We start from the raw sequence: 15,332 nt of genomic DNA on the forward strand, positions 1-15,332 counted from the left end.
TGATTTTATGAAGTTGTCTTTAGAAAATTAATTTGATTTTTAAAAAAATATATCTTGATACTGCAGATACGTTATCTAAAAATATACATGTGGGTCAGATTTTGGGCCCAAGAAAGTCACACTTCATAAACTTAGGAGTTTGCAAATACTTATTTCCTTATAGAAATTATGCAGATAACATTTAATTGAAATTAAATTGTCAAGAACAAAAGGCTGAGAATTGAAATTCTTCTCCAACAGCATGGTGTGCACTAATAATTCACAATCAGATTTACCTAACAATAGCATTATTTGAAATCCCCCTCGTGGAGAAGGTTTGCTCTTTGGTGTTGACTGTTAAATCATAAATATTGTACAAAGCAATCAATTAACACTTTTGCATAAAAATGAAGATTTTGCAAGTTATAACTTCTAAGTGGTTTCTTTAGATCTTCCCTATGCACAAAATTGCTCATGTAAATAATTGAACATGATTCTAAACTATTAGGTTTATCATGCTGAGAAGCTTTTTTTATTGAAATTAAAAATTGGGCTGGATACAGGGAAACACTTTATTTCCAATATACTACTATAAAGTTGCTTAATTTATGTTCCTAGGGATATCGACAGAAAGACTCGTACATAGCCAGCCAGGGACCTCTTCAGCATACTATAGAAGATTTCTGGAGAATGATCTGGGAATGGAAATCTTGTTCCATTGTTATGTTAACAGAGTTGGAAGAAAGAGGCCAGGTATGTCAGGCACATCTTTCTGCCAAAGACTTTGACACATGTACCTAGATCAAAACAGAGAACTTGACAACTTTATAATGCATGACCAATCAGATGATGATTCTTAAATGGTGCTTTCTGTATACAAGTTGTTGGAAAATATAACAGTGCAGCAATCCTCCTATCAACAGTTCGAAATATGTTTTGAATATGTGTGTCCCTTTCTCCCTTTGCTTTTCTTCCCTTATCTCACTACTCCTGAATGCTGAGGTAACTCATGATGAAGTATTGTTCCACTTCACTCCCAAGTGGCCATTCTGGATGTTGAGTGGTGTGGTATTCAACTGCAGGGGTTGAGCCTTATCCTGTACACACATGCATACTTCAAGCAGGTGTTGCTGAATAACAAGCACAAACTCAGATTCCCCAGCCCAGATGATTCCAGGGATTGAGGCCAGTTGTAACAAATCCATTGCTGTGATGGCTGGGCTCAACTGGTACATGCTAAACTAAGTCATCCTGTAGGCAGAAACCAGGAGGTTTGGTTAAGTGGATCACATGCTTTTGAATTCTTCTTTTATATTAATTTTTCTGTATATCTTTACAGGAGAAATGTGCACAATATTGGCCATCTGAAGGATCTGTTTCTTATGGTGATATTGCTATTGAAATAAAGAAGGAAGAGGAGAGTGAAAGTTACACGGTGCGTGATCTGCTAGTAACTAACACAAGGGTAAGCTTTAATATTGTGGTGTTTAATATCACTATATCTAGAGCATTTTAAAAACAAAGCAATTCCTGCCAGCAAGTATTGGAATAGAAAAAATTAGAACACCAATCAGAGGCACAACTACATATTGAGTTGGGGAAGGCGGCACTGGGTGCAGTTATGGGGTTTGGAGCAGCTGGGAAATGAAAAAACTGGGGGAGGGACACATCTTACCTTTCCTCCTCCCTCCCCTTCCAAGTGGCTGTGCTAATTACAAAAATGAAACTATATTATTTTGCACAGTAGCTTGTTACCATACCTATACTGCAAAGATGTATACAGTTATCATTATTTGTAGTCCTTCTTTGGCTTTGGGGCCAGATCACCCCTCAACCTTCTAAACTCAAGGGAGTACAAGCCAAATTTATGCAAACTGTCCTCATAATTTAATCCTTTACATTTTGGAATCATTCTGGTGAATCTGCGTTGTACCCTTTCTAAACCAGTATATCTTTCTTGATGTTCGGTGCTTTAAACTGAAGGCTGACGGTAATACTCCAGATGAGGTCTGACCAGGGCTCTGTACAACTGAAGCATCACTTCCTCACATGAATTCCAAAACTCTTGAGATAAAGGCCAACATTCCATTAACCTTTTTGTTCTTTTTTTGTACCTGTGCACTAGCTTTTAGTGATTTGTATACATGGACACCTAAATCCCTTTGCTCCTCCATAGCTCCTAGTCTCTTACCATTAAGAAAATATTCTGATTTTTCTTTCTTAGATCTAAAGTGGATGACCTCACACTTTCCCTCGTTGAACACTATTTGACATAGTTTTGCCCACTCATTTAATCTGTCTGTATCCCATTGTAACTTCCTGCTCCCATCTACAAAACATAATGTGCCTCCTAACTTAGTGTCATCAACATATACAACTATCTATTCCTTCATAAAAATAGACTTGAGATATTTTGCAGTTCCTTACCAACCACGTTGGTGTGCGGTGTTTCAGAATGACAATGCAGCACTTCTGAAAGGATGTATCCAGCATTCTGGAATACTGCATAACCATTAATGGTCAAGGACAAGGTATATGGCTAATGCATATGTTTTTTTTTAATTATACAAGTTCTTTCTGATGCCTTTCAGAAGTACTATATATTCTAGCAGTTTGCCTCAAAAGTACTTGACTTTCAGGTGTAGAAATTAACTTTCTAGTCTTCCAGCTTCAATGCAAAATATTAAACTGACTCTTCTAAAACCAATTAAACTAAATGTAAGAAGGACTGATATAATTTTAAGATTAGAAACCAGCACAATGCTGCATTTTTATACATAAGAGTTCTGTAGTGAGGCTGGACTATATATACCTTTTAGGATTTTTTTTGGTGTTCACTGCGGTGAAAGTCATTGTTATATCATTTGAATATTGTTGAAGAAGGACAATAGATATTCAACATAACAGATAATAGTGAAAAATAATAGTTTAATTTACTTGTTCATCTGATAAACCATTGGCCCCAAAAATCCTCAGGGTGATCCTTACAATTATGCTGTGGTTGCGCCTGCCAGGAATCTCTAGCAGTCCTACTCCGTTAATGGTAGGGCGTTGGGGAGAGTTATAGAACAAAGAGATCTAGGAGTACAGGTTCATAGCTCCTTGAAAGTGGAGTCACAGGTGGATAGGGTGGTGAAGAAGGCATTCAGCATGCTTGGTTTCATTGGTCAGAACATTGAATACAGGAGTTGGGATGTCTTGTTGAAGTTGTACAAGACATTAGTACGGCCACACTTGGAATACTGTGTACAGTTCTGGTCACCCTATTATAGAAAGGATATTATTAAACTAGAAAGAGTGCAGAAAAGATTTACTAGGATGCTACCGGGACTTGATGGTTTGACTTATAGGGAGAGGTTGGAAAGACTGAGACTTTTTTCCCTGGAGAGTAGGAGGTTTCGGGGTGATCTTATAGAAGTCTATAAAATAATGAGGGGCATAGATAAGGTAGATAGTCAAAATCTTTTCCCAAAGGTAGGGGAGTCTGTAACGAGGAGACATAGATTTATGGTGAGAGGGGAGAGATACAAAAGGGTTCAGAGGGGCAATTTTTTCACTCAAAGGGTGGTGAGTGTCTGGAACGAGCTGCCAGAGGCAGTAGTAGAGGCGGGTACAATTTTGTCTTTTAAAAAGCATTTGGACAGTTACATGGGTAAGATGGGTATAGAGGGATATGGGCCAAGTGCAGGCAACTGGGACTAGCTTAGTGGTATAAACTGGGCGACATGGACATGTTGGGCCGAAGGGCCTGTTTCCATGTTGTAAACTTCTATGATTCTATGATTCTAGCGCTAACCCACCAGAATTTAAGTACCCATGGCAGGCATACCTTGGGTACCCAACGTCCCAAAGAGGTCGAAAAATCTGACGCCTGCTGCCCCAGAAAGAAGGCAAAGGGAGCCTGTATATATTAATTTTTTAAAAATTGTATAATCTTTCCATGGGGCTCTTGGCTCCGACCCCCAGGACCAGAACCCCAGTTGAGGCTCACTTCAGCCTGGGTATTTGCTGGTGTGCCTCTTCTCAAGGAGTATCAGTCGCCACCTCAACATCAAATCCCTGGGAGGCTGGAGGCTAGGAAACTCCCAGCCAGAGGGACCTGTCTTCGGCCTTGCCCTCTAATGCGGATGATGTAAGGGGCAGACAGAGGCAAAGACTTACAGTTACTGGCGGCATAAACCTGGACCTGGCACATCTGGGTTCCGATCCTTTCAGAGAGTTGCGGTGGGAGTGCGCAGGAAGGGGGTGTGGTATTTCAGCCCCATTCACATTACAAACTCATCCAACTTTTACAAAATTCAAAGCATGAATACAGCCTGATGATTTATTTCTAAACAAAAAATTTAGTTCTTAATTTTAAAACTATTTCATTCTTGGGTGTCAGCCTGTTAAAATGTTTCAGCATAAGCAGCTTAATAGTTGGCAGCTGTTTTTTTGGGAGATTTACCCAGCGCAGAAATACAACACAACTTGTATTTATTTAATGTAGTAAAATGTTCCAAGGCGCTTCACAGGAGCGTTACCAATCAAAAGATCTACTGTACTTCAATCTATGGTTTTTCCTCAAGGAAAACAAAATTCGACAGATCAGACAGTTCCATTTTCATGGCTGGCCTGAGGTGGGAATTCCTGCAGATGGAAAAGGAATGATCAACCTGATTGCAGCAGTGCAGAAGCAGCAGCAGCAGTCAGGGAACCACCCAATCACAGTGCATTGCAGGTAAGTCACAAACTACTTAACTGTGCGCTGCAAATAACATCTTTCAGTCAAATGATGAGAGACTTCGCTGCCATGTTGAGAATTGTAGGTGTGTTCCTGGGTACCAAAGCACAAGATTCTGCAATATTTGAGCTTGCATTTGTTTTTTACAATCAGTAAAGGTCACTGCTTATACTTGTGAGACAGTGATTCTAATTTCTGACATCTTTGAGATGAGGGGGAGAGAGATAGTCAGATAGACAGTTTCTTTCCATATTCTAATGTGATTTTTTAAGTTGAATTTTGTAAAGAAGCAAAACCTCTTTGAAGGCAACAGATATAAATGTAGGGGTAGAGAAAAACTGAATGAGGGTGAGGGAGGGCCTCTGTCCTTTTGCCACCTGCCCTGGGGGAGAGCAAGTGGGAGTGGGGCTAGTGAATGGAGGATTGAGGATGTGGAGAGTGCCAATGGACTAAGGGGGAGGGGAGATACAGGGGTTAAGCCAGTAATTCAAAGGAGAAGGGGTTTGCGACATGATGGAAGTGAGGAGTTGGGGCGTTGCACATGAATGGGAGAGGGAATGAGAAGGGAGCTGCTTAGGGCCACATTTACCTTGCAGCTGCCAACCCAAATGCAGCCTATAGGCGTTGCCACACAATGCCACGCCACCCACCATATCTCACCTGAAAGAAAGGAAAAGTGACAGAGAAGTAGAAGAGGGCAGAGAGAGAAGAAAAAAGTCATGGGGAGAGAGAAATAGAGAGAACCAGAGGAGAAGAGACACACACAGCAGTAAGACAAAGATAAATCTCAAATAAGAGAGAGAACATCATTTCTGATATACTGTTTGCAGTGCCACAGGTAATCAACGCATATATTAGTCGCTCATCCATGGAGATGCACACGGAGAGTCAAGAGTGTATTCTTCACTTGAAGTAGAGTTAGAGGTGGGGGACAATTGGACTAGGGCTCAGAGTAATTCAGTCCCTTTTTTAAAGTCATACATCGTTTTTATATTTTCATTGTGAATTTCTACGCCCACATTTATAATGCAAACTGACATGTACCCACAGTGCTGGAGCTGGAAGAACAGGAACATTCTGTGCCCTGAGTACTGTCCTGGAAAGAGTAAAAGCTGAGGGCATCCTGGATGTGTTTCAGACAGTAAAGAGTCTACGGCTACAGAGGCCACATATGGTTCAGACGCTGGTAAGTACTGTGAACTAAAAGGGTATTTTCAGTGCTGATTTAATCCAGTCTGAGACACAAAGTATATCTTAGATATTTCAATACCTATGGGTGTATTGCACAGCAGAAATTTTAGCTTCACATTTTTGTGCTCACATAATCAGCTTATATTGGAATAAACATCTTCCAGATTAAAAGAACTCAACCGTAAAACTAGCTTTCCTTAATGCCTTATGTCCACTTTAGTGTTCATCAGCATGTAGAGGCCACTTTTCCTATAAACAATAAGGAGCAACATGCAGTGGCGAACTTTATTGCGAATTTAAAGCCAACCTTGATTACAGTGGACCAGTATTTCTATCTGCAAGTCAAATTAAGCTTAAATGGGTACCAGCCCATTATATTCTTGAAAGTTGTGTTATGCTTTTTTGTTGCTGTTACCCCACAGGTATTATACTGTAATAATAATTGGAGCAACTACAGAATGCAGGATTCATGAGTTAACTTAAGACCTCCCTCGAGAGTAAGAAAAGAAAGGTCTTTCATTTATAGGGCGCTAAATTGGGCCGTGTAGCGTTGTTTCGGCACTACACGGACTCTCTGACATCCAAGATGGCGTCTTGGATGCGCACGCACATTTCTAGCGTGACGTGTGCCAGACGCCATCTTGGTATAGGAGTTAGCGCAGGCGCAGATAACAAATGCTGGAATCATGTAAAGTAGGGAGAAAATGGCTTCAATCAGTGTGCAACGCTGATTTAAAATGATAGACACCATTTTGGGATTTAGCGCTTAACCCCGAACATCAGAACGTGCCTTAGAGTGCCTGGAGAACCCCCCACCAGCGCTATTTAAAAGGACCATGCAGGATTTACAGGTTAGTGGCTGGATTATTGCTTCTGGCTGCCGAGACATTTGTAACTGTTCTTGGAGGTCTCCTAGACTTGAATACTAGGACGCGGGGACATAGCCCAACATTTAGAGCCAGGACATGCAGGAGTGAAGTTAGGAAATGCTTCTACACGCAAAGGTTGGGTGACATTTGGAACGCTCTTCTGCAGGTGGCAGTTGATGCTAGCTCACTTGTGAATGTTAAATCTGAGATTGATAGATTTCTGTGAACCAAGGGTATTAAAGGATATGGGGCTAAGGCGGGTATAAGGAGTTAGGTCACAGGTCCACCATGATCTCATTGAATGCTGGAACAGGTCGAGGGGCTAAATGCCACTGCCACTTGCTGCCTCCTGATATGTGCCGCCTTCTCCTGCAAGAAAGTGGGACGTATGTCTGGGTGGTGTGCCTGTCATGGTTGAATAGCTGCCGGTGTCTGTGGCCTGTGAGTTGTGAGTGGGCAGCTTGAAACAGTGGTAATGTGTAAGGGTGAGTGGAAGCACCTGGTTGGAAGAGTTGAGCACTGATGGAAAGAGTTTGTTGTTATGTGGGTGATGGGGGGTGTAGTGTGTGGTGCAGTTGGTAGGAGACGCCACGTGACAGTTGACCTCACTCACCTTGACCACTCTTGTCAACGCATTGAACTTCTTCCTGCACTGCATCCATGTTCATGATGCTGTGCGTCTGGAATTGACTTCGTCCCCCGCTGCCTCCCACTGCCTTTTGGATATACATCTAGAGGGCCTCTTTCCCCCGCCCCCCCTCCCCCCTGCTTCGTGGATATAGGATGTCCCTCCTTCTGTCTACCTCTTGCACCAGCGTCTCCAGTGCATCAGCACAGAACCTTGGTGCACGCGTTCTCGCAGGCCTGGTACCAACTCAGATCGGCAGATTGGAGAGGTCTGGCGTGCAGATTGGAGGATGTGGGATTTAGTAGTGCGCAGCCTTTATTCAATGTTTTAACATAACTCTTGTAAACAATTTTACAACACCAAGTTATAGTCCAGCAATTTTATTTTAAATTCACAAGCTTTCGGAGGCTACCTCCTTCCTCAGGTGAACGATGTGGTCCACATCGTTCACCTGAGGAAGGAGGTAGCCTCCGAAAGCTTGTGAATTTAAAATAAAATTGCTGGACTATAACTTGGTGTTGTAAAATTGTTTACAATTGTCAACCCCAGTCCATCACCGGCATCTCCACATCTTAACATAACTCATCAGTGTGTAAACATAGGGATGGGACCTGCATCTCTGTTTTACGTGTGCGATGTCTGATCTCCGTTCAGACCCCGTGCAGACAGTAGACTGTTATTTTTAGCAAATAACAGGTACCAGCTACCTTTAACACATTTCTAAGAAACATCCTCCCTTTAAGAGATTGAACTCCCTCTGGTGGTGGAAAGTGCAAATTGCATTGATTCCACATGCAAGGCCCGGAATGGAACGCTGATTGCAGGTGACTCCTCGGGCCGGCTGAAACTTGTGTCCTGCCCGCGCAGGGGGCATTGGACGCGGAGTAATGGCACATCACGCTACCTGCACCCAAAAACTGCCCTTATCCAATTTTTCCCCCCCATAGCGTCTTATCAAATCTCCCAGAAACAACCCAAAACACTTCGCATACAATTAATTACCTTGAAGTGCATTGACTAATGTTAGTTAAGCGAATGGGGCAGCCATTTTGTTCACAGCAATGTCCAATAAATTGCATTGAAATGATTGAATAGTTAATCTATTTTTGTTAGTCATGGTGGTTGAGACACGAACGTTTGCCAGAACATCTGGCTAGCTCCCTGCTCTTCGAGTAGTGCTACAAGGTCTTTAATGTCCAGCTAAAACACTGGACCAGACAAACAGGACCTCGGTTTAATGGCCCATAATTTGCTGTCAAAATAAGGGTGAGGCTAATGATGCTCGCTGTTATTTATGCGCAAATGATACAGCAACTTCAGGCGTGGGGCAGTGCATATCCAAAAATTGTTGTCCGAGTTGCACCGCTCCACTGTTAGCTTCACGAAAACAGCATCTCGCTGTCTGCCTCACGGTTGAAATGCATTGAATGGTGTGAAGTTGCTGTATTTGTGTGGTAGATACGAACTAAATTCACCAAGGAAAGTTAGGTCTTGTACATTTCAGTCTAAGTACCCTTTTAATGACATAAGAGTTCATTACTGTCAGTCAACCTCTCTGGCACTGAAAATTAACTATTACAAGTGAGGAGTCTCATTCCTTCAGATTTTAATTGTTGGTGATTCTAAAAATGTTAGATTTTAACTTTTTCTTTCTGTCTCTTTTTTTCTCTCTCTCTCTTAATCCAATCTTTCTTTCCCTCTCGTTATTTCTCTTTCTGTACCTGATTTGACATTGAATTCACCCACTCTAATTTAAACTTCCTTCTCAGTCCTTGCATCGTTTGTTTCATAATCCTTCAATCTGGTTGGTTAACGAGATACACAGTTGCTTGCCCTGTTCACTCAGATCCCAGATGCCCGGTTTGCCTCGCTGCGACGTTATCAGCTCGCACTTTCAGCAATTTTAAAAACCTAAATGTGCAAGGGCAAGTCTAACTAATGGCAGATGCCGTTAGATACCCTGCCACATCAAATTATGGCCCAATATCTCATATGAAGTACACACCTCTGACGATGCTGCATTCCGTCAGTACTGTGCATAAGGTGCTTTCTATAATAAGGTGCCTAAAACTGCACACTGTTCTCTGTGGCCTCACCATTCTCTTATACAAATTTATCATTACCTCTTTGCTCTCATACTCTGCCTCTATTTATAAAACCCATATTAGCTTTTTTTTATTGCTTTATCTACCTGAATTTGCACTTTTAAGGAATTATGCATTTAAATCCTTGAGTCGCTGTTCATTCGGACCCTTCAGTGTCCTTCTATTGAATGTGTACACACCCATTTCTTCCAAAATACGTTAACTCACACTTCTCCACATTAAATTGCATCTGCCATATATATCTGCCTATTCACCTTGTCCACATAATGTTTTAAATATTTTACTGTTTTTTTGCCATTTGCCCCTACTTTTCTGTCTTGTTACTTTTGATGTCCAGCTCCCTATGTCTGAAACCTATTCATTTATTTATATATCTATATCATATCGAGAACAAAAGTAGAACCATTACTGACTGTTGCAGCACATCAATTGCAACCCTTCACTAATCCAAGACATACCTAGGGATCCTAACATATTGTTCCTTATTCATCAACCAGTTTTCTATCCATGCTGCTACACTTTCTCTTATAGAATATGCCCACATTTTTGTAGCAAACCTAATGTGAGACACCTTATCAAGGAATAAGGGAATTCTGCCAATTTTTGAGAATAAGACCCAATGTTTCTATGGGACCCACCACCCTGCCCCACTCCCTTCATCTCCCAATAAAATGCCTTTCTGAACTATGCACCTCTTGTAATTGAAAAGCTCTTGGGCCTCTGCTGATGCTGTGCCAAGCTAGCCATTAGGAGTTGTGCACAAAAATAGATCTGGGCTTTTTTTTTTTTAACAGATTCTGCTCCCTCCTTTCCACCTGCATTGGTGGAGAAGCACTAATCCTCCACTTGCTACCTCCCTGCAGCAACAGCTGAGAATTTAGTGGAATTTGATGGAACCACTGTCCCTCCATTCTGCGACATAATTAATAAATCACTGGGGGATGGCATAGCACAGATCTGCTCTATTTTGGTGTTTTTGCTCGAGATTTGTAGGCCAAAATATTTCAAAAACTGAGATGCCGAATATTTTTGTTGTAGTTAAAAATATCTTTGAACTGTAACTAGGACTAATAATTTTTATTTCCTTTTACAGGAACAGTATGAATTCTGCTACAAGGTCGTGCAAGAGTACATTGATGCATTTTCGGATTATGCTAACTTCAAGTGAAAAAATGCCTTCGTAATATTTTGTAATATTCTATTTGTTAATATACCCAAACCTGTGTACATATCTTATTGGTTTTAGAGGTTGGTACCATAGGCTTCATATTAGCTAGAGATTTTATATGTAGCAGATGGTTAGCATATTAGTCTCATTTCAGCAGTTTTATTGGTGTAGCCAGTTGTTCTGATTGATGTTGATCAAATTTATTTAGTAGCTGCTTGGAAAGGTATTCATTGAATTCAAAGAGGGTAGGACAGGGTTAAAAAAAAGTAGTCAGATGACCACAAAACCTGTGGCATTGATCATTTGATGCCCTTGAATCCAGTTCGTCATTGCCAGTGCTTTCTTTTATTTCAACTTTGATAAATAATCAAGTTTGGAATACCCTGCTGTCATTAATTGACCAGTGCCATTTAGACATGATACCTTTCACTTGGACCATTCTCTTTCTCAGGCATTTAACAACTTTGTAATTGTACACTTTATATTTTCAATGTCGTACATTTTATTTATCAAATTTGAGGTAGAAGCAGTACTTTCCATTATGGAGTTGTGTAGAAAGGCAAAGCGATTACAGAAACGCTTAACCGTGCTACTATATTGTAGAAATGCAGACCTGTAAAGGGAATACAATAAGAAAATACTGCTTTTAAAAAAAGCTTTTTTTTTTGTGAGCCTACGCAGGCTGAACTGAAAAGTACTGGATATCCTACCTGCATTATTTTTCACATATCCCAAAATCTGTGTAATGTCCAGGTTCAATTATATGTAACTTTGGTCTTGTAAAATTAACACATCTCTCTAATTTTTTTCTTGTGCATCAAAAATACATGGGACTTGTTATAAAGTTCTATACAAGTTAAAAGATGTGTGGATTTCGAGTAATAAATTTGGAAATACAGTCTTGATAGGACAATATAAAAGAATACTCTTTAACCATAGCCACTGTGTACTGTACATATGAGCTGTAACTTGAAGGGTTTTGAATTATCTGTTATATATGTTCTTAAAATCTACTTGTTTGAGCTTTTGTCTTAATAAGTAGAAAAGTAAGTGAAATACCCTGTTGGATGTTTCTAAAATGTGAAAGATTTGCCTGGGATTTACCATCATCATCTTTTAGACAGAGCTGCCCCATTTCCCAACTTTTACCAAGTTAACACACTGCCTTTGTGCAAAAATGGAGCTTAATAATATTAGTAACTTGCACAGAGAAAAGAAAACAATTAACTTCAGTGATTCAGTGTAGCATTTATGTGTCTAATCTGGACCAAAAATTAACTATTTAGATTACATGGTTTAAAAAAATCTCCATTAAGTTTTAAAATTGATAATTTTTTAAAAAGCTGTAGTTGATAAATGTAAATGTCTTTGGTTTATCATTCGCTCCTAACAATTATATTTTTTCTTAAAATGTACAAATAACTGCAGTTTCTTAACCTGTATTTATTTTTTTATGACGAAGGAGAAAATTTGGTGGATTTTTTAATTTTATTTTTAAGTTTATCTTTTAGTAGTTTAGGAGCACTCATTGCCAGATAATTTGAGGTGAAGCAAAGTTGGTCAATATTTGGATAAAATAGCTTACACCAGCTTGTACAATGACCTGTATGACATATAGTGCACAGTCCCATTAAGTTATTTGAGTTTTTGCTCATGTCACATTTGAAAAACATGACACAACTGTTTACCAAGTTCTTTATAGTGCATTCAGTAGATAGAATATGGTAATTTACTATATGTTGAATGGATTTAATGTCAGCTGCCTACCTTCAGTAATTCTAATATCACTGACCACACTAGTGTAAATACATATTCACTGAATCCCTGACTCTTGAAACTTTGGTATTTTGGGACAATGGCTAAGCTAAAGCTATAATCAGAATAAATGTGCTCATTACAAAAAAAAAGTTCATTTGTTTCTTTATTTTTTTTGCTTTGAGTGAATGAATCGATACAAACTGGAAAACCAGACCAGTTTTATTTGGTAGTTATCGTGGAGGTTTTTGACCACTCTCAGACCTACTGTGTAGGGCTAAGACTTCTTGAATCTGGTATCAAGGATGCGTTCCCATATCTTTCCAAATTTTCCACCATTTATGCTGTTAAAGACAACCGACTTACTTCAAACACAAAACACTTCGATTCCTATCCATTGGCACTGACTGAATTGTTTGCACTAAGTACCAAAATGTAAGTTGAAGGTGTTCATTACTCCCTGCTCACATATTCCATCAGGGTATTCAGAAACTAACCAAAGTTTGAGAAGCTAACCCATATAAAATGAGAACATTTTCTCCCCTTAAAATTACTTTATCTGGATTTACTGGACAGGTAGTCATCCAAATAATGGTGGCTGTGTTTCAAGTTCACTAAGCAGGTTGGCCAGAGTCACAACAGCAAATGCCAGGGACCCAGCACTCCTGCAATTTTGTAGTCCATGAATGATTTTTCAGCAGAAGGAAGCTGCATTGGTTGGATTTGATGGAAGGTCTGTTGCCAAAGATGTTTTGCTTTGTGCCAGGATTTCAAGTCTTAGATCTGTAGTTTAATGGAACCACTTCCATTAAGTGCCCTTCAGCAAACATGCTGAGATGCTAGAGATGCTTTTTTTGAATCACCAGTCAACCCTAAAGCTTTATGAATAAAAGTTCTGGAACTGGCCTGTTTCCTAAGCCACCGCTGGTCGTTTGCATAAACCAAAGGAGAATATGCATCTTCCTTTCAGTTTTTTTTCATTCTCGGGATATGGGCAACGCCAGCATTGATTGTACATCACAAGTTGCCCTTGAGAAGGTAGTGGTGGACCACCTTCTTGAACCACTTTAGTCCATGTGGTGAGGGTACTCCTTTACCACAATGCTGTTAAGTAGGAGGTTCCGCAATTTTGACCCAGCGACGGTGACCCAAGTCAGGATGGTTTGGAACTTGGAGGTGATGGTGTTCCCATGCACCTGCTGCCCTTGTTCCATTAGGTTGTGGAAATCCCAGGTTTCAGAGGTCCTGCCGAAGAAGCTTTGGGGAGTTGCTGCAGTGTATCCTGTAGATAGTACACACCGTAGCCACAGTACGCATTGGTGGAGAGAGTGGATGTTTAAGCTGAATCCAGGCAAGTGGATTGGATTGCATCACGCTCCTGACGTGTGCCTTGTAGGTGGTAGAGATGGTTTGGGGAGTCATGAGATGAGTCACTCACTGCAGAATACCCAGCTTCTGATCTCCCCTAGTAGCCACAGCATTTATGTGGTTGGTCCAGTTCAGTTTTTGGTTAATGACGACCCACGGGATGTTGATGGTGGGGGACTTGACAATGGTAATGCCATTGAATATCAAGGGGAGGTGGTTATGCTCTCTCTCGGTGATGGTGATTGCCTGATACTGTGTGGCATGAATGATACTTATCAGCCCAAGCCTGGATGTTGTCCAGGTCTTGCAGCATGTGGGCATGGACTGCTTCATTATATGAGGATTTGGGAATGATGCTGAACACTGCAATTATCAGTGAACAGCCCCACTTCTGATCTTATAATGGAGGGAATGTCATTGATGAAGCAGTTGAAGGTAGTTGAGCCTACGAACTCCTGCAGCAGTTTCCTGAGGTGTGGATAATTGGCCTTCAACAACCACAACCATCTTCCTTTGTGCTTGGTATGACTCCAGCCACTGGAGAGTTTTCCCCCTGATCCTCAATGACTTCAGTTTTACTAGAGCTCCTTGATGCCACACTGGGTCAAATGCTGCCTTGATGTCAAGGGCAGTCACTCTGGACCTCACCTCTGGAATTCAGCACTTTTGTTCCATGTTTGGACCAAGGCTGTAATGAGGTCTGGAGCCGCGTGGTCCTGGCGGAACCCAAAGTGAGCATCGGTGAGCAGGTTAATGGTAAGTTCCGCTTGATAGCACTGTCGACAACATCTTCCATCACTTTGCTGATGATTGAGAGCAGGCTGATAGGCGGTAATTGGTCGAGATGCGCTATAAATTCTATAAGATGGATTTGTCCTGCATGGCTAGTTCTGGAGCACAGGTCTTTTGCACTACAGCCATGGTGTTGTCAGGTCCTGTAGCCTTTTCTGTGTGCAATGCACTCGGCCATTTCTTGATATCATGTGGAGTGAATCGAATTGGCTGAAGACTGGCATCTGTGATGGTGGGGATCTCGGGAGGAGGCAGAGAAGGAGCAGCCACTCGGCACTTCTGCCTTAAGATGGTTGCGAACGCTTCAGCCTTGTCTTTCGCACTCACATGCTCTGCCACCACTGAGGAAGGAGGTGTTTATGGAGCTTCCTCCTCCTTTTGGGAACTAGATTAGCTGTTAGGAGATGGCACAGGCATGATGGGCTGAATAACGGCCTCCTTCGCTGTAAGATTCTATGATTCTTTACCCGGAGGATACTCGACGTGGAACAGGCTGCCAGCTCATGTTAATGTTGATTCGCTGAATTCCTTCAAATAAGAGCTGGATCTATTTCTGTCTGGACTGGAGATCACCTCGTACAAGAGGTAGGTACCGTATAACATTAATCAGGGCCAGAGTGGTTTCCTGGACTAATTTTGATCAGCTAAGGGGCTAGGAGAGGAATTTTCCAGATTTTTTTTCCCCTAATTGTCCTGAGTTTTTTTCAACCTATCCCAGGAGATTGCATGGTTTCCATGTGGGGGGTGTATGTAT

The 15,332-nt window shown here is 41.0% G+C and overlaps 1 protein-coding gene across 5 annotated transcripts in view; it reads left to right on the forward strand.

Moving 5' to 3' along the window:
- The window catches only part of LOC137320273 (receptor-type tyrosine-protein phosphatase alpha), a 258,755-nt gene extending 246,185 nt beyond the window's left edge, over nucleotides 1–12,570 (forward strand). For all 5 annotated transcript variants that reach the window (XM_067982065.1, XM_067982061.1, XM_067982066.1 and 2 more), the window contains 5 exons: nucleotides 598–732; nucleotides 1,319–1,444; nucleotides 4,548–4,699; nucleotides 5,753–5,888; nucleotides 10,589–12,570. In XM_067982065.1, coding sequence (XP_067838166.1) covers nucleotides 598–732; nucleotides 1,319–1,444; nucleotides 4,548–4,699; nucleotides 5,753–5,888; nucleotides 10,589–10,663 — 624 coding nt within the window. In that variant the 3' untranslated portion in view covers nucleotides 10,664–12,570. The remainder of the gene's footprint in view (nucleotides 1–597; nucleotides 733–1,318; nucleotides 1,445–4,547; nucleotides 4,700–5,752; nucleotides 5,889–10,588) is intronic.
- The last annotated feature ends 2,762 nt before the right edge of the window (nucleotides 12,571–15,332 follow it).

Source organism: Heptranchias perlo, chromosome 1 (genome assembly GCF_035084215.1).
Source record: "Heptranchias perlo isolate sHepPer1 chromosome 1, sHepPer1.hap1, whole genome shotgun sequence".
NCBI classification, from domain to species: domain Eukaryota; kingdom Metazoa; phylum Chordata; class Chondrichthyes; order Hexanchiformes; family Hexanchidae; genus Heptranchias; species Heptranchias perlo.